The sequence below is a fragment of the Ptychodera flava genome, chromosome 4 (genome assembly GCF_041260155.1).
Source record: "Ptychodera flava strain L36383 chromosome 4, AS_Pfla_20210202, whole genome shotgun sequence".
NCBI classification, from domain to species: domain Eukaryota; kingdom Metazoa; phylum Hemichordata; class Enteropneusta; family Ptychoderidae; genus Ptychodera; species Ptychodera flava.
In genome coordinates this window covers 3676284-3699871 of record NC_091931.1, presented here as the reverse complement: position 1 = coordinate 3699871, position 23588 = coordinate 3676284, and the positions used below count along the sequence as shown (strand labels likewise).

The following is a 23588-nucleotide window of genomic DNA, read 5'->3' as shown; positions in this document are numbered from 1 at the left end:
AGCATTTATTTTTATAATAACGTTTTTTGGACATAACAGTATTCATTCCTGCAGCTATAGACCATCTCTCATTGACATAGACTGTGCTATTTTGTTCCTTTCACACTGGTTCAGCACTGACATTAAAATTTTGACTGATTGTCATGTAAAAATTAGCAATGCTACTGAGATGTCTATCTTTCAGTAGACCCTAAAGAAACTCAGTGGCTTCAAGTTCATCTTTATATCAGCTCCATCTTTGAACAAATTTATCAACTGGACACAATTTTCTAGGGAGTAAAACGTTGGGTATACAGTATATTAACAAGCAGTAATGCAAGAACCTGGCATAGATGACTTCCTTTTTAAAAAACTACAGAAAATTTTTTTGAATTTTTGCAAAAATGTTATGTACTGGGCAAACAAGGCGGTCTCGTGTGCAAGCAAGACCCTTTCACAACTGTAACGTGTAAATGTGATGATGGCATAATTTCTGGTATATATTGTGTGGAATATTACCAGGTCTGAGAAAGCAGTCAGAGGACGAAGTCGTCTAGGAAACCGTTGTGGGTTTTTTTTGGGGGGGGGTCAAATTTAATGAAGGTTTGTATAGAGTTGTGGCAAAAAAATGAAATTTCGATTCACCATACATTGTACCGTAGTCTATGAGGAAACTGATTAATTATTTCCCAATACAAAACTAGCTAAATCTGTATATTTCTAGATGCTTGATTATTGATATTAGCGTTCTTGATTAGACTAGGGTGATTACAAGTCCATGTGTGTACAAGAAATATGATTTTGAAATTTCACTAAAATGTTGATTTGCTATACATTGTGGTCTGTGAGGAAACTATAAATAATTTTTTTACAGTGCAAAACTAGCTAAGTCTGTGCTTTTATAAATGTTTGACATTTGATATAAATATACGAGATGAGAATGTTATGTTTGAAAGAGCAGATGTGAACAACAAACATGATATTGGAATTTCACCTGAGTAATCATTTGTAAAGTTCAAAAAGGATTCTTTGAAAGTTCAAAGGTCAAGTGAGAAATTATGTCACCATTAAGATATTATTGATACAGACTGTGACATTGGGGGGACGCTCGCTGTTTTTTGTGCATGAATATTGAGGAGGGTCACTCTTTTTCTTGCAAACACTTTTGAAGGGCCCATTTTTTTCACCCCTGGTGGCATTAGGCTGCAAATCAAGTCTGATGAAAATCTTTCTGGGGCTGGGGGATTACATTTTACAATTGATGACTTTGGGGGTCACAATTTAAAAATTTGACTGAGGGAGTCGCTTTTTTGCATTTCATTTGTCGCTTAAGTTCCACCCACCCACCTCCTCCCTATGAAAAAAACAAATGCTTCTTAAGACCAGTGCCCCGGCCGCTTTATACCCGGGATCAGTATTTCCACATTGTCGACATGTCGTGTAATGCTGCCCTCCAGCCATACTCACCGTACTCCCCTAAAACGTTACACTTTGAACTTGGTTTCTCCTGTCCAATGAGAACAGCAGGCTTTCCTTCTACGCAACTCAGTCTACACATGGAGGCCGGCAGAGACAGGTGGCTGTGGAGCAACCGTGGCTGTGGAGGGACCGTGATAGGAAAGAGCAAACACCCTGAGCAACATTACGTAATTCGACAGGATAACTGCTTTAATTCGGTACCTCAATGTAGCGTGGTACTAGATTTCTGCAAATAGCGAGACAGATTCAGAGTGGTTCTTCCCCAGCCTCCAAGTTCCTTTCAGTAAGACTTACTAAGGTATACTTTCGTCGTCCACGCTAAGTTTAGGGAAAAGTAATCTGCTTTGGGGAACGTGCGAAGCCAACCCGGACGTCGCGACGAGCTATTTCTTCGACCTTTATCGAGGTAAGCTAAGGGGTTGACTATTAGATCATAAAGGGGTGTCAAAGCGTACAAATATGCAGCGCAAAATTGTTGAATTTTTTACATTCTGCCACCTTTAAAAGCAATTTTCACATGGTGTCGGTGTGGAACTGTAAAAGTACAATTCAGGGAAAGGGAAGTGTGTATGCCCTACCACTAAATATCGTAAATCTTTGAAAAAAAAGTACAGTACTCTTGTATGAACCCCTGAAAATCCACTTGTACATCCCTAAAATGAAGAATATTCAGTAGAGTCGTATTCACCTACTACACTAGTACTCGTTCTAGTTCTAGTTCTAGTTCATTTATATTTCAAACTCTTAGATCTGGCCTATTGCATTAAAGTACAGTCGCTCTACCAGGAAACCATATGATATATAAGAAACAAGCTCTGAGAAATGAAGTCTGAATGCGGCTGACTCGCAGCGTGTTTGCAAGGTTATATCTGATTGGTCGATTGTCACTATTCACAGCAACTTAGGGAGTTTATTTGTATTATTTCATTATAACGGTACGATTCTGCCAACCAGCGAGTCGGCCCTCTGAATGAGGTCTTTGTGGAGGAGGCATCACACACCTGACTGCTGTACACAGTAACTGCATGAATATGGAGGCGAAGCCGCCTAGTGTTAGGGGTGGTCAAAACTGAAAACATTTGATAATTTTTTTCACTATTTAAAGTTTTGTTTTCATGTCAACTATAGTATCTTGTTCAACTGCGTAAAGCGCATCAAGATACGGTTTTGAAGGTGAAAAAATTATGTATTTTCACTGTTTGATCACACCCTGCATGGAGGTAGAAGGAAAGAAAATACACTGCTCTTACTGAGCACCACCTCAAGTATTTATGTGCTGGACTATTTTTTGTTATAAATCCTGTCAAATTATACACGAAGCATTCTGTGCACAAAGATTCTTTTTCACAGCTTTTTGTAAGGTGTTTTGGTCTACCACTGAGGCACAAATTCAAATCAGATTTGACCCCATGCCCCATGCATTATTTACATGCGAGATTAATTTCCCCATTCTATCAGGAAGTCAATACAACAAGCTAACTCATCATTTAATGCTCAGAATACACATAGAAAGGGTTACCTTGAGATAAGAAATAGGTGTTTGCTTCATGTTGATAGCATGATTGAGGATGGCCTGACCAAAAATGGCAAAAGTAGCTGTAAAATTGCAAAATTGAAGATTTCATCGTAATTTGAACATATTGCATTAAGATCATCCCTAGGAACATGTCAACCAAAGCCATCAGATGAGTGTTTTTTGCCCCAAAATAACACAAATTACTCAAAAAAGACAAAACGCAGATTTCATCATAATTTAAGATAAATCCTAGAAACCTGTATACCAAATACCAAAGCTATCAAATGGTTTTAGTGAAAAAAATTTTTGACCAAAAATGACAAAAATTGCCTTAAAATACAAATTTGCATATTTTTGCACAATTTGAATAAATCTGAAATAGGTTTTCCCTGGGAGACCTAAATCTCAAATATCAAAGCTGTTTGATTTAGTTTTGAAGAAGATGATTTTTAAAGATTTTTTGACGAAAAATGACAAAAAAAATTGCCTTAAAACTTTAATTTGACATATTTCATCATTATTTAAAGAAATCTTAATAAGGTCTTTCCAAAGGACCTCTGTACAAAATATTAAAGCTATTAGATGAACCGTTAAAAGGGACATAACTTTAACTTGTGGCAAGTTTTTCAGTATTCTGCTTGTGTATATCAACTACCGTGTCTGACCCTAATCCGTTTGTCATGCTGAAATTTCGGGTGTTCTTTTTGTCAACACAGCTTGTATATGTGTAGTGATCATTGTTTATTGTTTACAAATAAATCCTAGTCCGGACTTGAATACAATTTTCAGCAATAAGAATCTAGATTATACTCATATAGGTTATGTTGATATGCTAAATACTTGGCATTAAATTACAGTTTAGGGATTCAATGCAGAAAGTGTAGGGAAATCACAAAACAACAGTTTTGAAAAAATAGCCAAAAGATTCAGCTTATGGAGCTTTAAGGAGAAGAAGATTTTTGCCCAAAAATAGCAAAATTAGCCGCAAAAATACAAATTTTGCATATTTCATTGCAATTTGAACAAATCTGATTGAGATAATCCCTGGTGACCTATACTCCAAACATTCAAGGAATCTTACTGGCTGTTTTGAAGAGGAAACTTTGAATGAAAAATACCGCAATTATACGTTGTCGCTCAAAATTGATCAGAATTGGTACATACCAGTATGGGTACCAAAGATCAACAATGAATGTTGTTTCTATCTGTTCAGTGCAGGAAAATTCTACGTTGATCTTATGGCAATGATTTCTGCACAGTACAACCAGAAAAACAACAAGAAATATTTAAACCAGAAAAACAAGAATGACAAAAGTAAATAAGGTCTGAAACGTTAGGTACTGGAGGTCAACTTTAGCAACATGCCTAGCAGAAACAGCTAGCCCCTCTTAGTTTGAGCATAGACAGTCTCCCCCCCCCCCCTACTGTCTATGGTTTGAGCAGGTCTGTTAATATGTGTCAGTTCATAAACAATGACAGGAGATGACTCAAGGTCAATGAAGTAGCCTGTTTCAGTCACTGGCATGCAACCACTCCTGCACACTTGCAGGATTTCCCTTTTTCTTACTCAAATTTACACATTTTTGACACTTGAACAACGTCACATCTCAACCCCTGCATCTACCTGTACACCAAATACTGAGATGGTAGCTTTGGTGGTATGGGAGCCTTTGTGTGTGACGGACATACATTTGCACATACATACCTACATACAGACATATACAGACGCCACCGACTCATCATATATGCTCTTTTTGGTATTTATATACATACCAAATATCAGCTAAAAAGTTAATGACGCTACCCATCCACCTATTAGGTAAGCTCCATGTTGCTGACAGCAGAGCTAAAAAATGAAAGATAGATTTGTTGGCCCTTCAAAGTGGGTCATTTCTCAATCAGCTAAAATGGCTCTCATTCACTTATCGAGGACTAATGTCAACTGCAATCATACAAATTCCCATTTTGTTTGTTTTTTTCTCGTCAATTAAACCAATAATTTATCCATCTCTTTAAAGGCGATCTTTGTACAAGCACGAGCACACATGTAATTACACTGTGTTCGTCTGTCAGTGACAAGTTTTAAAAGTGGTGAATAAATGTGAATAGTTGGTAACATCAGAGTTCCTCAATGTAGAAATTAGAGACAAAGGCTATTTTGCACATTGAAAACATTTCTAAAATACATCAGTTGTCTTTATTGTATCTCGTTTTTTTTCAGCTGAAATGACAAAGCAGAGATGATGCAACAAGTAGACACAACAACTGACAGAGCAAAAATACCTCAACAGAGAGTGCCTGCTGATCTTGACAAGCTAACTCCGTGGTGGAAAAGCAGGGCAAATTTATATACTTCTAGCTCAGATGAAGAACTCAGGGACAGCAATGGAGAGTATGTAGTTGATGATTCTGATTCTGACAGAGAGATTGATGAAGTCAGCGGAAAAAATGAAAACAGGAGCAGTAAAGAAGAAGATGAGCAGCAAATTCACTATCCTCAAGTAAAAGAAGAAATTGAAAATACTTGGGAGACAGAATCATATCATCTTAGTAATGATGTGAATTTTCCAAACAACAGTAATAAAATGTCAGTGGAAAATATGAGATTTGAAGAAAATAACCAATTATTTCAAGGATGTGAACATGCCATTCAACAAGTGAATAATGATAAAACTAGAGAAATTCAGAATAACAATGAGACAAAGTTGACCAATGACACTAGAGGAAAAAGAAAGGGAACAGTTTACTACAGTACTAGCTATGACATGTTTGATTCAAGTTCTGATGTACATGCAGCCAAGAAGAGTAAAGATAAGGATTTTGGTAGTAGAGATGAGACAGATACAAGTGACAACACAGAACCCAGGGATGGCACTAACAACATTGAAAAGGTGAATGGCATGAAAGACGAAGAAAAGGAAGCACTTGAAAAATTATTTAGATACAAAGGACATCTAGAAATAATTACTAGCATTTATAATAAGTGCACTTATAAATGCAAAATATGTCATCATTATTATGCCGTCACAGCCAGTAGGATTCTACATCACTTTATCTTGCATGATGAAGGCAAGCTAAAGTGTGAGCAGTGTCAGTTCAATGCCCCATCAGAGAAAACCTTACAACAACATAAGGAGGAACTGCACTCACAATCCAAACAAAAATGTGACATATGTGGGTACACCACTCACAAAGTGAATTTGTTGAAGATACATAAAGCAAAAGTACACACCAAAGAAGAAGACAAGAAGTACATCTGCCCTCATGAAGGATGTTGCAAACGATTTGCTCTAAAAAATGATTTGCAGTCACACATGATGATTCACAAGAAAATAGTCCTATGTGAGTATTGTGGGAAACAATATGCATTTGCGAAGTATCTCCGACAACATATTGCAAGAGAGCATGACAAAAACATGCAGAGAAGAACAATTCATTGTGACATTTGTGGAAAAGAGTATAGCGCAAATAGTAGGTACAATCTCAAACTACACAAGATGAAATATCACTTCAATGAGACACCACTCAAGTGCAAGTATTGTCCAAAGACATTTGTTAATCCAAGGCTTCAAATATATCACGAAAGGACTCATACTGGAGAAAAGCCATACAATTGTAAATTCTGTGATTTCCGGGCTGCCAAAGAATCACAAGTAGAAGCACATTCCAGAACACACACCGGAGAGAAACCATTTAAGTGCAAAGAGTGTAACTATGCTTGCACATGGAGAGTGCAAATGAAATCTCACATGAAAGCGCACAGTTCAGACACAGCCGTGACATGTGATATTTGCAATGTTGTTTTCATCAATGAAAAGTCACTTCAGCTTCATAACAAGAAGTTTGTAGTTATCCACGATGGACTTTCAAAGAAGTCTACTTCTCTCCGCCCTAGTGTGCAAATATGACAAGTTCTGCTTTGTGAAATGACCACTCTAAAACATACACCTATCTTATATTCTGTTGACTCCATTGCTACTTGATAAAATATAGTTTTCTTTCCCAGATTGCCAAAAATGTTTTTACACAATTGCAGAAAATGACTAAAGAAGCTTTTTCATGTGAGAGCAGGGGTTAGCAGTATCAGCTAGGGCAGGTATACACACGTTACCCTATGCTTATTCCTGCTGCAAACAACAATACCTACTACAGCGTAAATTAATTAATAAGGAAGTCTTTTAATTCCATCAGCATTCATGACAGAATACTGCTAACATCTTGATTCAATTTCAACACCAATTTGGAACTGTTTTACATTGACCCACAGATATTCATTCAGTGCTAAAGCAATACAATCTGCAGTTGGAAATTCTTTTTTTTATCATCTATATATATTAATACAAATTCACTTGAGTTTTTAGGAGAATTAGAGAGTTTTTTTGGATTTTCTGCATTATATTAATACAAATGTACTTGAGTTTGGATTGTCTGTATTATATTAATACAAATGCACTTGAGTTTTTAGGAGAATTAGAAAGTTCATTATCATTCAGAGAAGACAGTAATGACAAATTTCATTAATCCATTCTGGGCACTTCTTTATCATTAATCATGAAATCTTTACACAGTGAGCACTCCAACACAATGTAACAGAATTAATTTAGAAAATTGAAACAATGAATACAAGTTCACAAAGTAAGGATGAAGTCAATGGTTTTATCAATGAATGAAAAATGTATGTATCAAAGTAGAATATAGTTCATGATTCAGAATGCTTTTCTGTTGCTTGAACCATCAAGAACATGCAAACATGCAATTATTTCACCTATCTATCCTTACATCTGTGTCAATTCTTTATTAAATGATTTTTAAAGGAAACTGGGTTTTGTGTGTTGTGACATTGAGAATCAGCAGTGTCATGTAACAAATTTTGAATGTTAATTTTTGAACTTTTTGAATGTTTTATTGTCAATAAAAGAGATATAAATAGTTACAGAAACTTGAATGTGATGTATTTTGTGCTTTGAAATAAATTGCAACAAGAAAAGAGTTTTGAAAAATCTGTCTGAACTATGTCACATGAGCAGATGTGGTGTAGGCCAGTTAAAAATATGCCTGTGTGTGTCTTTGTGTGGCAAATTTGTACAAACAAGAATTTACTGGCAAAAGATAGTAAACAGAAGGGGTTTGCTGAAGACAGATGCCAGCCACAATCCCACAAACTCCCATTTGTGGAGGGACTGTGCGTAAACAAAGCAAGTTGGTTGGTTGGTTGGTTGGCAAGACAGTATCTGTTTACCATATACAGGTAGATATTCTCAAATAATAGAACATGGTGTTATTTCATGAAATCATGGTTTGAATTTTTACTTGAGGTAGTATGCGCCTCAAAAGTGAAAGACTTTAACTTTTGCTCAAACTTTCTGGAATGGAACTTTCAACCATTCTCTTACCAAATCAACAATAAAAATCGGGGGTCACCATGGAAAGTTTGGAACTAGCGAAACAAAGTGCCCAACATTTTGCAATATTTCAATTTCAAAATGGCCGCCATTCCTGTATTAATTCTATGGAAGAAAAATTAAATTTTCGATTTTTGAAAAACTAAACTGGTAAAAGTTTTTCTTTCTCCAGGAACTTCAAATGAGCCCCAAAAAGTGGTAGGATGAGAGTCTGACTATCTGTCCCTGAGGCGCGTTCTACCTTAAATATGTATCAGAGATACTAAATTTACACAGAAAGCTGAGAATGTTGATGCCCTCCCTGGTGCATTGACAGCATTTGTTTACGTGGGTTTTTTTAAGTTTTATGCAATTGATCGACTCATAAATTCTAAACTTACTCTGGTCTTATGACCGCTGTTTTCCAACCACTCTCAGTGATTGTTTATAAGGCCTGTATAATTACTCATGTTTGTTGACAGGCTACATGACTAGATGGCAGTCACCATGCTAGTGTATCAATATTCTGTCAAAAGTGGTCACTGTCATGTTGTTGTGAGTTTATAATTTCTATGGATCAAGTTCTTTGCAAAGCTCTGCAGTTCAGAAATGAAGGCAATCATAGCACACATCTGCACGGTGTTGTCGATGTAGATTCGTACCATAGTTTTTGTATCCCATGGTGGCATGAGTGCTCCAATGGTCATGTAGCGGTTTGCTTGGGCTGATTTCCATGCCTTATGAGACTCCCATCGTTTCTTACAGCATGACATCTGTTGGGAAAAAATCGATCATCAGCAATTTGTATTCATACCCTGATTTGTTGGTTAGTGGAGAAGTCACAAAAACATTAAATAGTTCACTGCTCTGTACACACGAAGTCCTCCCGACTGGAGCTTTAATAGATATGGTCCAAAGATTTGGTTATAGAGATAGAAACTGTCCAAAAATATGTTGAGAGTATAACTGTAGTTTCTACTCAGACTACATAGACTTCAGAGCACAGCAGTAACATTAAAATACACCATAAGGTACTGTGAACCAAAGTCATTAAAATCTACTCACATGACAAAAGCTGCAAGAACAGCAGGATTTGAAACAGCAGCAAATACTTTCCCAGAATTGTGAGCAGCATGATTTGATACCCGTCAGTTTTGAGATACTTTTGATTCCAGATGTTGTATGGAGTTCCAATCCAAGGATACCTTCTACTGGAATACTCTGAAAATGGAGAGTGTCGCCGCAAAACGTTGACAGCTTATAGTTTTGTGGTTTTCCCGATTTTGGATCAAGCATATCTCCTTCCAAAGAACAAACTGTGAAAAAGGAACGAGTGGTATTTGTAGAAAAAAGGAGGAAAACATATTACAAAAGTTTTTTTAAACCAAAACTTTAATAGCAAACATGTGTAGCTACCAGTCCAAAAATAAGTAACCAGGAAAAAGTATTAATACATCCCAGTTGTCGAAATGACTCACCAAAAGCCACACTTGCATGCAATTTGCGACAGAGCCCAGTTAAACCGCATTCCGGATTCCTGGCTTTCCTTCTAACCACTCCACCCGGCCAGTCGTTTTATGTATAGGATAAAGCCCAAGTACGAGGGCTCTTCTGGTATATAAAGTCCAACCCAACGATAAAATGTCGAGGCCGCAGGCCGAGACATTTTATCGTAGGGTTGGACTTTATATACCAGAAGAGCCCGAGTACGAGGGTTTTATCCGACTTAAAAACTATCGCCCCTAACTGATATATTTTCGTTTCAATGTGTTTACGTCAACCGTCCCCTTTGTCAATATAACATGTTTAGGATATGAATTAAAACTTTTATTTGTGAAATAGCCTTCCAATGTAATGGAACATCCTATAAATGCCCTAGGGCACATTATATAAATGCCCTTGGGCACAGCAGATTTTGTGTTGCAGCTGGTTTCCGCTGTGTTACCAAATTTGAATATTAAAACGTACCAGATGTCTACAGAATATGACATGTTCACTTTTGATTGGACAGTACTTTACTATGGCGCTGTCATTCGTTTCTGGAATTTGGTGACCAAGGCTTTATGAGTAAATAAAACACCCTGAATTGAGCACTCTGATTGGTCAATCAACAGTAGATAGTTTTTAATTCAATATACGATATTTTTTTTCAAATTTTCTTCACTCTGCTTAAACTGTGATGATGGTCACGTGTCTATTCATGGTCTATTTCATTCACAAGCCTTACTTTCCCAATCCTACTCTCGTATCTTGTTTGTATAAGGCTGTGTTCACAAAAAACGTTTAGGGGGCTGGAGGAATTCAGGGGGATTCGAAAATTTTTGGGGTAGTAGAGGGGGGACTTGAAAATTTTTCAGTTCCCTTTTGTGTTTTAGATTTTTCCAATTCCAAGTTTTTGTAGGTTATTCAATGAAATATGAATACCATTTTTATGTCGTCCAATTGTTGTAATGTTAGTAATAATTTAACAAAATCTAGAACCATTTTGTCACATTTCATGACTTTTATCTCGAAAAAATCTAAACGTGTGATTTGTCATAAAAAACCACACTTGAGCCTAGTAACTGTGGGCAGAAGCTGCAACTGTTGATGATTTTTGCAATATTTCTATGTAATACATGCAGTTTCTTGCTGTCTCCGTACAGCATGCTCAAAAACACAATCTACAGCACGCTCAAACACACAATATTCAGTTTGTCGACAAAGCCTGTATATATAAATGTGTATTAGGTGATAATTTAATTATAGTCCAGACTGACAATTACTTGTCAGTGATACAAATGCATGGTACACATACACAGGCTGTGATAGCAAGCTGAATACTCGACAATTCAACATGCTGTAGGGAGTAGAACAAGAACGCAGTTGTATAAACTGAACAAAAAAAATTGTCAAAATTATACATGGTAGTTGAAGAAGAGTTTGGGTCAAATGACGCTCATGACAGTGAAACATAAACTTGTACCCAAGATCATGCCAGAGAGTAACACATGAAATACCAGGAGACTTGAAAAGTTATCAGGGATTTTTGAATTCTGGCATATGAGAATAATCAAATATTAAAGAAAAAAGGGTCACCATGCTTGTTTTCTAAATTTTCAAATTCTCGTCATAAAATAATACATAAGTAAAATGTTGAACAATAAAGACTAAATGAAAGAATATGTGACAAAATGGAATGATTTTTTTCACCAAATTTGCCATTATTACACCCAACATTTATAAAGATTCATTTGATGGAATATTGTAACTTTCCAGTATTGTCAATTATGAGTAGCATCTAATTTATATTTGTCTTATACTTTTGAAACAAATTTTTGGTAGGTCACTGTGCTCAGTTTTTTACAATATGGCAGTTAGCCAGAATTCACAATTTGCCTACTCTCTCATGATTGTCATTTTGTGTGCTCTTCGGCAGGAGCAATTGATCTGGCCAGAGTTGAATTAACTCAAGTTGGCTTAGATTGATAAATCCAAAAAGTTCACTGATGCGTTTAAAAATGAATCAATTTCAGAACTTGCCTTAGGAATATGACTTTACAAAGTGCTAATAACAGGTAGTCTTGAACACCTGTGAGCGGAACGGCGCATACGTGTTATTTTTTTCTGCGTACACATCCTTTACAAATATGTGGGCTTGTGACAGTTGGGGGGGAGGACTTGAAAAGTTTTGATCATATTGAGGGGGGCATTTGAAAATTTTTTAGGGTATTGAGAGGGGATCTGAAAAAAAAGATTTCAATCGCGATTCCTCCACGCCCACCCAATCGTTATTTGTGAACGCAGCCTAAATGCCGTTAATTAGATGTGAATATTGTTTTTCACTTCCCATCCCATCCATCAGCCTTTTTCGGGAGCTGGTGACTCTAAATACTTTTCTTTTGAAAAAGTAAAGTCTTAATAAGGGGGGAAATCTTAGCAAAATTCATTTGTACTTTCCCTTCGGTCTAACACCTCTAAAATAAAACAAAATGGCTCCTGCCTTCTCTCCCACTTACAGAAGTCATGTAAAACATAATATTTCTATAAATTAGTTCTCGGTTTTTAATGCATCTCTTTCGATACATTTTAGTTTTGTCTCTGAGGCATTTGAACGTTTACGTCAGTACATGACAAAATAGAACTGCAGTTTTTCGTCACCATGGAGTCGGAACTGCTCCTAAGTTTGATCTACATGCATTTCGAGAGCCTCTTTACTTATTTCATTCATTGTCTAAAACAGCTTGCAAAACAGTCTAAAATTATTCCGAAAAATGCTCTAACAAAGGAAACGTGTATATGTTTGTTTGTTTGTTGTTTTTTAAAAACAGTTATTTGAAAATGGTCGGTAGAAGTATTCTAAGAGAGCCTATCCTTCCACTGAAATCAAGTTTCAACTTGAGACGTTTTATAATTGGATTTATTTCAGCCAGACTTTGTAAACTCTTGATCTGAGATGGCGAATAATTGAATAATTCACAACAAACACAGTATTATGGAAGTACTGAAGTCGTATTTTCACAAACCTGATGCTTCTTCTGCTGATAGTAAGAGGAGTCTTTTATCGGTCAAGTAAGCTCTCCCTTTTGTCATAGACCGTTTTCCAGGAAGTAAATTTCCATCCTCATCCATAAAAGATACACCAGTGTAGTGTAAATATACATCGTTTGAAATCAAAGTTTCTTCCATAGTCACCAACTCTGAAAACAAAAAGGGAAATCACAAACAAATATGCTGAATTAATAAAGTGTTTATCTTTCCGTTCTGTTGCACATATTGATCACGGTAAGCTAATTCACACCATGCTGTGTCAATAGTCATCAAGTCTCTATTATGCAAATTCCGCCTCTTATCCCCCCCCCCACCCCCCCCCCCCCCGGCCCCGATCACAGGTGCTCGCAGCGTTGCTTGGACAGTCAATCGAAGGTCCGGGATCTAAATGTGAGGCCGAAAGCCGAACCCCGGCGGTGGTAGTACAGAGGATGGTTCGGCCTTCGGCCTCAAACTTCGATCGACTATCCAAGCAACGCTGCGAGCACCTGTGTCCCTGATTGTCTCACAGTCTTTTTACGGAATCACTCTGTCATCACTATATCTGAAGACGATAAGGCAAACAGAGAGAAAGAGAAGAGGCCAGGAAGTTGGGAAGGAAAGAAGGAGTTAGTCGTGCTATCATGGTGATGTCAGCAATAATGTCATATAAAAGTGTTGATCTTTTTCAACGGAACAATAAATTATTGCGTTGGGCGAAAATGGCATGAACCATTCATTACTGTACAAAGAGTCATTCGTTACTTCTCTGGAAGTTTGCTGTAACTGTGATGTAATTGGATGTTCTTCATAACTGTGATGTAATTGGATGTTCTTCATAACTGTGATGTAATTGGATGTTCTTCATAACTGTGATGTAATTGGATGTTCTTCATAACTGTGATGTAATTGGATGTTCTTCATAACTGTGATGTAATTGGATGTTCTTCATAACTGTGATGTAATTGGATGTTCTTCATAACTGTGATGTAATTGGATGTTCTTCATAACTGTGATGTAATTGGATGTTTTTCATAACTGTGATGTAATTGGATGTTCTTCATAACTGTGATGTAATTGGATGTTCTTCATAACTGTGATGTAATTGGATGTTCTTCATAACTGTGATGTAATTGGATGTTCTTCATAACTGTGATGTAATTGGATGTTCTTCATAACTGTGATGTAATTGGATGTTCTTCATAACTGTGATGTATTTGGATGTTATTCATAACTGTGATGTAATTGGATGTTCTTCATAACTGTGATGTAATTGGATGTTTTTCATAACTGTGATGTAATTGGATGTTCTTCATACTGTGATGTAATTGGATGTTCTTCATAACTGTGATGTAATTGGATGTTCTTCATAACTGTGATGTAATTGGATGTTCTTCATAACTGTGATGTAATTGGATGTTCTTCATAACTGTGATGTAATTGGATGTTCTTCATAACTGTGATGTAATTGGATGTTCTTCATAACTGTGATGTAATTGGATGTTCTTCATCTCCGGAATTTCAAGTGGGAGGAACCAAGTGCAGCAAGCACATGAAGAAAAAATGTCTGCAAAGCATTCATTAAACTCCACTTACATTGAGATTATATAAACAAAATGAAAATATGTCTGCTTTATAGTACATTAGACTTTCCGTTATTATAAACAGCAGCAATCTTAGGCGCTACATACCCTAGCATTATACAAAAGAGAAATATTGCCAAGTAAAGAAGATACCCATTTTAATTTAAAGTGGGTATTCTTTACTCACTGAACGCTCACCGACGTAAATCGTTAAGTAAAATAAAAAGTTGATTACAGAGTGAGAGAAAATGGATCTAGTAATTCAGAACACATCAAACGTGTTGACACAACACAACGTGTACTATATCTAGTATTTCAGAACACATCAAACATGTTGACACAACACAACGTGTACTATATCTAGTATTTCAGAACACATCAAACGTGTTGACACAACACAACGTGTACTATATCTAGTATTTCAGAACACATCAAACGTGTTGACACAACACAACGTGTACTTTATCCGGCCTTACTGTTAACCATGTCTTCGTACGGGATGCTATTCAGATCTCTAAAGAACTGACTTGCAGTATCTCTATACATATCACAGGCAGTGGTTTTGATCACACTCTCCAAAGCTGGATGACTTTTGTGAAGACGAGTCATAGTGGAAAACACTTCATTAGATACGTCATCAAACATGTCCAAGGTGAACAACCTGGGAACATCGGGCAGCTCACGGGACGGCTGTGACGTCACTGCGTCGTTTGATTTCATCTCTTGTGTTTTGTCAGGTCTGTATTTTCTTGGATCTGTCGCTTCCTGGAGATTTGTTTCTGTCATTTCTACATGTTGACCCTGAACTTCAGTCGTCGAACTTTTCCGTTTCTGATACGAAAAAAACGAATCAAATGTTGAACTTTCAGGCCAAAATAAAAAATACGAATTTTTCCGGTAACCGACCTAACCTTTTAAAAGCCTTCCGACCCTAACTCCTTTTTTCGCATTCATTAAAATCAGCTCAGGCACCAGTTTGCAGTATCCCGTTAAATATAAAAATAAAGAAAGTTCCGAGCGACCCACCCTGTAATTAACTGAAAAGTCATGATGTGAGGGACCGATACTGGTATTGAATATTGCATGAAATTGACACAATCAACAAATCTCGTGTATGCAATTGTATTTCGTGTTAGGTTTTAGTTTGTTCAATTCAGCCAGCTGTATTTCCTTCTAAATTTGGCCAATCAATGATTGTGACTTCTAACTTTTAAAGATCCATTAGCTGTAACTTTGGTTATTTTTAAAATTTTATTTGTTCTGTGTATCATCTGCAGTTTCTGGTTTGAATCCCTGAAGCATGGAGAAATTCCTAATATTTAGCTTATAAATATACCCTATATGAGTATAATCTGCATTGTTATTGTTTAAATTTTGTATTCAGGTCCGGACTAGAATACATTTATCAACAATAACAATGGTCATTTCACATTCACGGGCTGTGTTGGCAACCAGGACACCGAGCATGGGTCATGATGATCGCATTACAGTAAAATTCTGTAGTTGATACATTGAAACAGAGTAGTGAAAAATTAGTCAAAAGTTACAACTAATGTCCCTTTAAATAATACACATGACGTCCTTGTGGATCAAAAACTTTCATATGGTCCTAAACAAACTTCATAAGAAACATAAACGACGCTGTGTTTTACACGAAGTTCAATATTTTAATCCAATGGCGTTTTTATCCTTATTTATCGTTGCCAATGTCACCTTATGCTCGAAGTGCGACAGTTAAAGGGATACAGTCGTGGGAACTGCCCTCAAAGGTCGTATAGGACCCATACGACCAATGTATACAGTGTATCCAAGGTACGATGGTGATTGATGAAAGTTAAAACATGTCTGTCATAATCTACATCGTAATTTAAATGCTGCAGCTATGATGATGAAGTTCATTTTGTGCACTTTTCGTGCACAAAATACAGTGTTTGCAAATAAGAAACTCGCACAGGCGCAGTTGCGAAGACTGTTATTACCCTTTAAGTGTTCATATATGTATCAGTGTGTGTGTTTATGACAAACGTTTCATCATGCTCATTCAGAGACAATGAGTCATTGTATATGGACAACATTTATATACCTGCATTGTTTACTATTAGCCTTCAAGTTGGTAACCGTTTGATTTTAAGTATATGATGTGATATAATAATTATGAAATAAAGCAAATATCACTCCGTTGATTATTTCATTTAATCTCGATTTGTGGTAGGTTGACAAAATCGTATCTCGTGAAGGACAACTGACACGTCATAGCTGTTATTAACAAACTTTAAACCATTAAATTTTGACAAGCTACTCTCCAGAGGAAAACTAATGAATCTAACTGTCTGTATGTATTTCCATAGTACGTTTTGTTTTCCGATATTCGAGTAGGTCGTTAAATAGTTAATTTTACTCCCTGGCAACCCAATTGAAGAAATTGAAACGTTTCGAGTTAGAGACTATTAAAGTCAGTAAAACGGCTGACATTGTTCATATTTGTAGCTAAATAAGGTGACACAAACGACACACTTTGAAGCTGAATGTCATTGAGGATTATCCTTGCTACGACAACTATCCACCAAAGCCCAGAATCCCTCGCTGGGACACTCGTCCGCCACGGAATCGTCTCTTACTGAAATCTGTCTGCCACAGCATGGAGGTGACACCAGTGACTGGCTGAATTAAGCACTGCATTTACCTCGAGAAGGTAAGACGTGAAATGACCAATGTACATTAAACAATCTACAACATTTTATATTGTACAAACGGGAAACTGGAAAATAGGAGGGCGATACCATGCAGTTTTGGCCCACAGGTAAATGGGTTGCTATTAAATTGCATGTATTGTTTGTATTAGTGTATTTGCATGGTTCGGATTCGGAAAAATGTCAAACACAATTTTATTTCAAAGTAGACTTTCTACCGTTGACAAAATGATCGCAGACCGACAACGGTCTTCTTTTTTTCTTTGGCAAGTTTACAAAGAATTGTGTCTTTCTCTTCTGTTAAAAGTGATTGCATTATCAAAATGAAAAATTCACGCAGCGATACACTGAACCATAGTCCCTCCATACAACGCTCTTGAAAGGGTATAACGATCCTATATCTTATACCTTCCCCTCCCCCAAAAGAAACACTGAGAATTATGTGGCGATTGAAGATAATAATTCAGCGTTATGGATGTGTACATGTTACAACATCCAACTTTTCCTAGGATGTCAGCTGCCCTCAATAGCATTACGGTGAGTTATGTCGCTTTTCTTTATTGCTTTACGTAAGTCTCTGTCAGTGTTTTCAAAAAAAAATTAAATTTAAATTATAAAATCGTTTTATGTCTTTGCTAAAATATATTAGAGAAGTGATAACCATGGACCTGCTGTCAATACTATTAAACTGACATTGCTGACTCTTGGGTCTGCTTAGACAATGATAGTTAGACTTAATATCGAATATTCCACAAAGTAAGTTATGGAAAAGAAACCCGAGTGTAAGGTTTATTAAAAGAAAATAGTGAATATAGTCAAATTCTTCTTTGTAATTAAGAGCAAGAGAAGATCACATTACGGCCAGGCTTTTGTGAAATTTAAAATCACGAGACAACGATCTGCAATTGTCATGGATGAACTTTACTTTGTCACACAGAGACTACTCAAAGCCAGAAAGATAGTTCCGTTGATAGGCCTTTTTATGAATAATTGGATGGAGCGCCCTACCTGAACAATCTGGTAATAGTTGGTGACACTCTGCAGAATCATAAAGTTTGAAAGTATGCAATGATGCCAGCAGGACGTTACAAGCACGTCAACTTTAGAAAAATGTTTCCGTACAGGATATCGGTGTTTCAGAGATGTTGAGGTCTTACCTCTTTCTCATTGACTTGTACATATCCTGGCATGGCACTCTTTTGATCAGATGCATCTCTGTCATCGTCAACCGTAGTGCCTTCCTTTGTCTCCACAAAGTGTTCAGGTGTTGGCGGTTCTTCCATAGTCATAAAACTTGGAAGTTTATCTCTATGTACCACTTCAATTGCTGTTGAACTCAGAGAACTGTGCCTTTCTGGAATATACTGTGGTATGCGAAATTAGAAAGGGTTGAAAACAACATGCATTACAGCATAGAAGGTGGCGCTGGCATCAAAGTCTCCTCAATCACAGCAAATGGATGGGAATTTGAACGTGCCGGATGAAATCGGTAAACTTGACATACATGTAATACGATATTTCAGACTGCAGCTTACCATTTAACCGATTGCATCTTACTTGTTGGAGCTCTGCTGATCGGATGACCTGAAAGCCTTTCCTTTTGTCATTTATCTCAAGTTTCGTGATATGGTCACAATGGTTAAGTTAACAAGGAACTACCATATCAGAATATTAACGATATCTGTTAAAAGCGACATTTGAAACTTTGGATTTATGTTGATCTACCATTGTTTATTATTCCAGGATAGCAGGTAATACTATGTCACTAAAGATGGAATACTCCTGTCAAGTGTGAAATTCTCTTGCAATTCCTTTACAATCTGTTTTAAACTCTTAAGTGTAACGTCCCAAGCACATCCAATCCATCTATCAACCATTTCGATCGGCTATTGCATGTTGACATGATAGCTGCCTAGCAGATTTGTAACGCTTCATTTCACTAATTTTTCACTGAAATATCTGGTATCACATTACCATACCGCATATTCATTTTAATTCGTTGATTGCTGCATAGACCCAGGCTGTTTCTCGAGGGTCTATGATTTGTGCTGCAGTATTCCTGAACTTATTCGTTGATAATTAAGATTGTGTAAGGAACATATATAGAAGTAGCCTATTTAAGTCAGGTTTCTTGTAGTGATATTGACATCAGTTCAAGGTCTATGACTTGTGTTCGAACAATACCGTATGCATCAATGTAAGCAATTTACGACACAGTAGGAACGATCACAGGAACAGCGCCCTCGCGGAAAGTCTAATCTCTCTGAAATTAAAAGTCGGCGAATGTTTCTGTTTTATGTAGTTAGATTACTATTAAAGACTATGACTGCAGTTAGATTACTATTAAAGACTATGACTTATACCCGTCAGGATTTTCTGATGTAGAAGTAGCTGCTGTAATTGCATAGTATGACTGATTGACATGGTAGGTAGAGGGATCGGTTGCACTACGGACAGCGTGATGGACCTTTTCTCAGCAGTGACTCAGAAAAGGAGCACAACTGCTGGCAAGGTGGCTGGCTCGTGAACAATATTTGAACATGTCTGTCATCAGCGTCAGAGAATATCTCCCCCCACCCCACCCGGTAGTTCAAATGCGACGGATCTTTCATTATGCAAATGCGGCATGACAAAGTAGAAGAATAGGTTCAAACGCAGTCCTGTGGTCCAACACATGTTTCAACCAATCATAGATGCACACTAAACTTGAAATCACGGAGGAAGGATAAATGAGGTGGCTTGACAGTGCTGATAAACTTTATCAAGTTTATCGTCACTGGTCGAGCCGCGTCATCTGTCCTACCCTATGAGGAGATCCAAACGAGCACTTTGTTGTGTAACGGTGGACCAGCATCGTCACGATATGGAATGTTACTAACTTCTTGTACACTAACTCACTAGTTTCTCCATATTAGTCTTGTCATACTGACTACCACCTTCCTCTTTTATTAAACCTTTAGTAATCTGCATGTCTTTCCATACATACACTCATACATACATACATACATACATACATACATACATACATACATACATACATACATACATACATACATACATACATACATACATACATACATACATACATACATACATACATACATACATACATACATACATACATACATACATACATACATACATACATACATACATACATACAGCATGTAATTACTTCTACCTCAGCACTTCCAATCTACATTCAGTCTGTGGATTCTCATGACAATAGAATAAGAGAGACTATTTTACTGATGCTATTCATTCCTATTCTTTGTCATTTAGTTTGACTCCTTTTTACACGTGCACTGATTGTCACTCAGCAGTCCGTCACTATCCAGGCGATAAGGTGAGTTGAATTGCATAGCAAGGAACTTGGCCTTTTATTCCAGAATGCAACAAACAAATTGTGTTGTCAACTGACCTAGCAACACGTTTTTTGGAGAATTAAACAATAATTAATATGTGCACCGATGAAGGGACAGAGAAAAACCGCAGACACATACATACCGGTCTGTAATCTTCTTTGGCCGATGGCGGTTTTGAGTTCTTGTCCATGTGATTGGTCACGCAGTCAAATCGACCCTTCGTTGTTCCGAGTCTGTTGACTGTCAGGAATCGGGTCTTATTTTTAGTAGTCTTGGTCTCGTTTTTAGTGGTCTTGGAGTTCATTTTACGCTGACACTATTCAGAAAAATGCGAGTGTAATACAACCCTGAACGTGAAGCACTGTCCTGAACATGCACTGTTTGTGGTAAGATAGCACTGAATGTGGTAGCGTTATCAGGATACGACCTTAAAACACTCACGTATTGTAGAAATGAGCAATAATAGCATTGAACTGATCAATAATACGCGACGTCATGATTGTCTATCATAATGGAAGACCAGGGGACCCCTTTGGAGATCGACTCCGACCATTTCTCTTTTCCCTTCGCCAAAAGTAAAAGTAATCCAAACAATATTTTTCGATATCGTATAATATCTGAAACCATTTCACTTGCTTCTCATTGATTCAATTCTCTACATTATCTGTGTATCGTATCGGGTGTGTTTATTTTCTTGTTACTGTATAACGCCACGTACACAGAAGACTTTAATGAGAATATAAAATCGATGAAAGAATGGTGAATTTTATCGGCTCCCATAAAAACCTTGGCAGACAGCGTCGTCAAAAGATAATGCATAAATTGTTACCATTAGATCGGACCAAGACCATATAGCTCAACTCGTCCATTTGGGTTGAGAGAGAGAGAGAGAGAGAGAGAGAGAGAGAGGGAGGCGTAAAAAGAGAGACATTCAAAGTCACAGACAGACAGAGATAGAGGACGTTACAATTACTCGATGTTGTCTATTCCGTTGTTTCGTCACAGCCTCGATTCCGTCGATGGCTGCTTTCATAGTACACAAAGTGACTAATCTTTGCAAATATCACAATAGAAACGACTTTAAAACATATTCGCTAACGGTAGTGAATAAAATAATAAATTAAAGAGGCAAACTGCAAACAGCAACTAGCGAACTGAAAAATCAGGGGATACCATCATAAGACGATAATTTAACTAGATTGACAGAAAAGTCCCGATATGGGATAATGACACTCTCTCTTTCAACAAGATGAAAATCGGATCATAATTTGATATCAAATCATAAATGATGACCGTAAGATTGCGCTTGGTGATCGATCTGTTAGTAGAAGATGACTCACTCAATGGCTTGATATTTGGATAGTTTACGGACTTTCTTTTCTTCAGTTGCGAAGGTTCCATGACTCAGCCGGATGATCTGACATGATTTTTCTGAAGGAGCAACCAATCTATTTCTGAGAACGTGGAATTAAACTCCAACGACTATGCCTGGCACAAGGAGAACAAAGTAATGAAATAAACGTTTACGATATTTTGTTAATCTGCCCTGTGGTGATGACAAAAGTGTAGTAATGATTATCGCTCTTAGGTGTAGTCATGGCTACCTGAACAAAAGATAAATAAATACGGTACAGAGTTAGTCTGCTCTGTATAAATTAAAACATAGATATCTCGATTTTGACTCGCATTGTTTCCTTTCTACGGCCAGACAGAAAGACAACAGTAGACAAATACAACTGTTACAGGAATTAACCATTAGGGCTTGGTGGGTGTTCAAAATGATGGAAAATCTGCAAAGAAAAATTGCTGATTTTTTTATTACATTTAGATACATATTTCAGTATAATTAAAATATATGAATAAGAATAAAAATTTGCTTTCTGCACAAAGTCCGAAAAACCATTTGTCAAATTTTGGGACGTTAAAAATGCAGTCTGACCATCCAACTTCCCGAGATTTTATATCTCATAATCCGCGCGCAGTCGCCACGTCAAAATCAACCGTTGGCATTAAAAATGTGTTTTAAAAATGTTACCAAGTGCATGGGAGTGCCACTATAAATGTAGAATGCGACATTCGGACTCTCCAAGTTTTACAATACTTTATAGGTCTACCTCTTGTACGGACACATTTTGTAGCTTGTAAAGTGGATAAAGTTTTCACCTGCTAAGTTTTTTGAAAAATCGAAGATGACGACTTTTAATTTCAAGTGTCGATTAATAGGCGTGTTTGCTTCTCCAGTATCAAATGTTACGCGGTTACCCCTGACTTACACTTGATTTTGTAACGCGATATTTAACGAGGGTGACATTTTATATGATGTAGCATCCCGGATTTCCTCTGTGCTACCCCTCATAACAACTGAACGATCCCTTTAATACCACATTTGTCGAGAACTTCTCCTAAAATTGTAGACTGCCCTCACCCCCACCCCAGGTCGCCTGGCTTTTCTCGACAGCCAAGGCGTTCACCTCATGATCTGCGCAACAGCCTACCACTTTAGTGCGACGGTCTGCTGTTGTGTTCCATTTATTATATGTTTTGATATTTATTGTTTTATATGCACACAGACTTGTAGCAAGTCTACGTAAGTTGATATGATACCCAAAACTTATGTTATGTAAGCTCTCGGTATCATACCAAACATGCCAAACTACCGAAAGGTTCCAAACAATTACCATGTTTACGATCGCAGCAGGTTAGCCCTACGAGTATGGCGAGAGTGTCAGGCTTTGGCTACGCCGCCGAGGTGGGAGGCGGCGTAGCCAAAGCGGACACTCTCGCCATGCATACTCGTAGGGCTTGCAGCAGGTATGCCCTTCGTCATCCTACCTAACAGTAGCGTTGTCGTTTGTTCGAATGTACGGTATGAACACAGTCGCTCGAGAGCTATTCAGCTCTGGGACTATTCGCCCCATAGACGAGTATACAGAAGCGAGAAAGGGTATTTCTCGCTTCTGTATACTCGTCTATGGGGCGAATAGTCCCAGAGCTGAATAGCTCTCGAGCGACTGTGTAACTACTGTAAAGTATGTAGGAAAGCCGCAGAGGACATGATTTCATCTGTTCACTTGACCATTTACATT

General features: G+C 37.3%; 2 protein-coding genes across 4 annotated transcripts; one reads left to right on the top strand and one right to left on the bottom strand.

Moving 5' to 3' along the window:
• The first annotated feature begins 1570 nt into the window (after nt 1–1570).
• Nucleotides 1571–7388, top strand: LOC139130719 (zinc finger protein 878-like). The gene is made up of 2 exons (XM_070696492.1): nt 1571–1864; nt 5196–7388. The coding sequence occupies exon 2, from the start codon at nt 5215–5217 to the stop codon at nt 6880–6882; it is 1668 nt and encodes a 555-aa protein (XP_070552593.1). The 5' UTR covers nt 1571–1864; nt 5196–5214; the 3' UTR covers nt 6883–7388.
• Nucleotides 7389–7842: 454 nt separating this feature from the next.
• LOC139130720 (uncharacterized) lies at nt 7843–21990 on the bottom strand. Of its 3 annotated transcripts, none has more exons than XM_070696493.1 (6): nt 20645–21990; nt 18295–18501; nt 14924–15278; nt 12861–13034; nt 9421–9671; nt 7843–9128 (listed from the first exon to the last, which is right to left on the bottom strand). In XM_070696493.1, the coding sequence occupies exons 1-6, from the start codon at nt 20804–20806 to the stop codon at nt 8901–8903; spliced, it is 1377 nt and encodes a 458-aa protein (XP_070552594.1). In that variant the 5' UTR covers nt 20807–21990; the 3' UTR covers nt 7843–8900. The 3 variants fall into 3 exon arrangements, with proteins under 3 accessions (XP_070552594.1, XP_070552595.1, XP_070552596.1); XM_070696495.1 differs by having other exon boundaries at nt 8976–9128; nt 9421–9576; nt 20645–21164; XM_070696494.1 differs by lacking the exon at nt 18295–18501 and having other exon boundaries at nt 20645–21164.
• Nucleotides 21991–23588: the final 1598 nt, after the last annotated feature.

Bases quoted from the DNA above. Each gene is read 5' to 3' on its own strand.
- LOC139130719 (XM_070696492.1), top strand. From the start codon at position 5,215: ATGATGCAACAAGTAGACACAACAACTGACAGAGCAAAAATACCTCAA.
- LOC139130720 (XM_070696493.1), bottom strand. From the start codon at position 20,806: ATGAACTCCAAGACCACTAAAAACGAGACCAAGACTACTAAAAATAAG. The intron at 15,279-18,294 runs GTAAGACCTCAA...TTTTCGTATCAG, and splicing joins TACAAGTCAATGAGAAAGAG to AAACGGAAAAGTTCGACGAC. The intron at 13,035-14,923 runs GTAAGGCCGGAT...TTTTGTTTTCAG, and splicing joins GTACGAAGACATGGTTAACA to AGTTGGTGACTATGGAAGAA.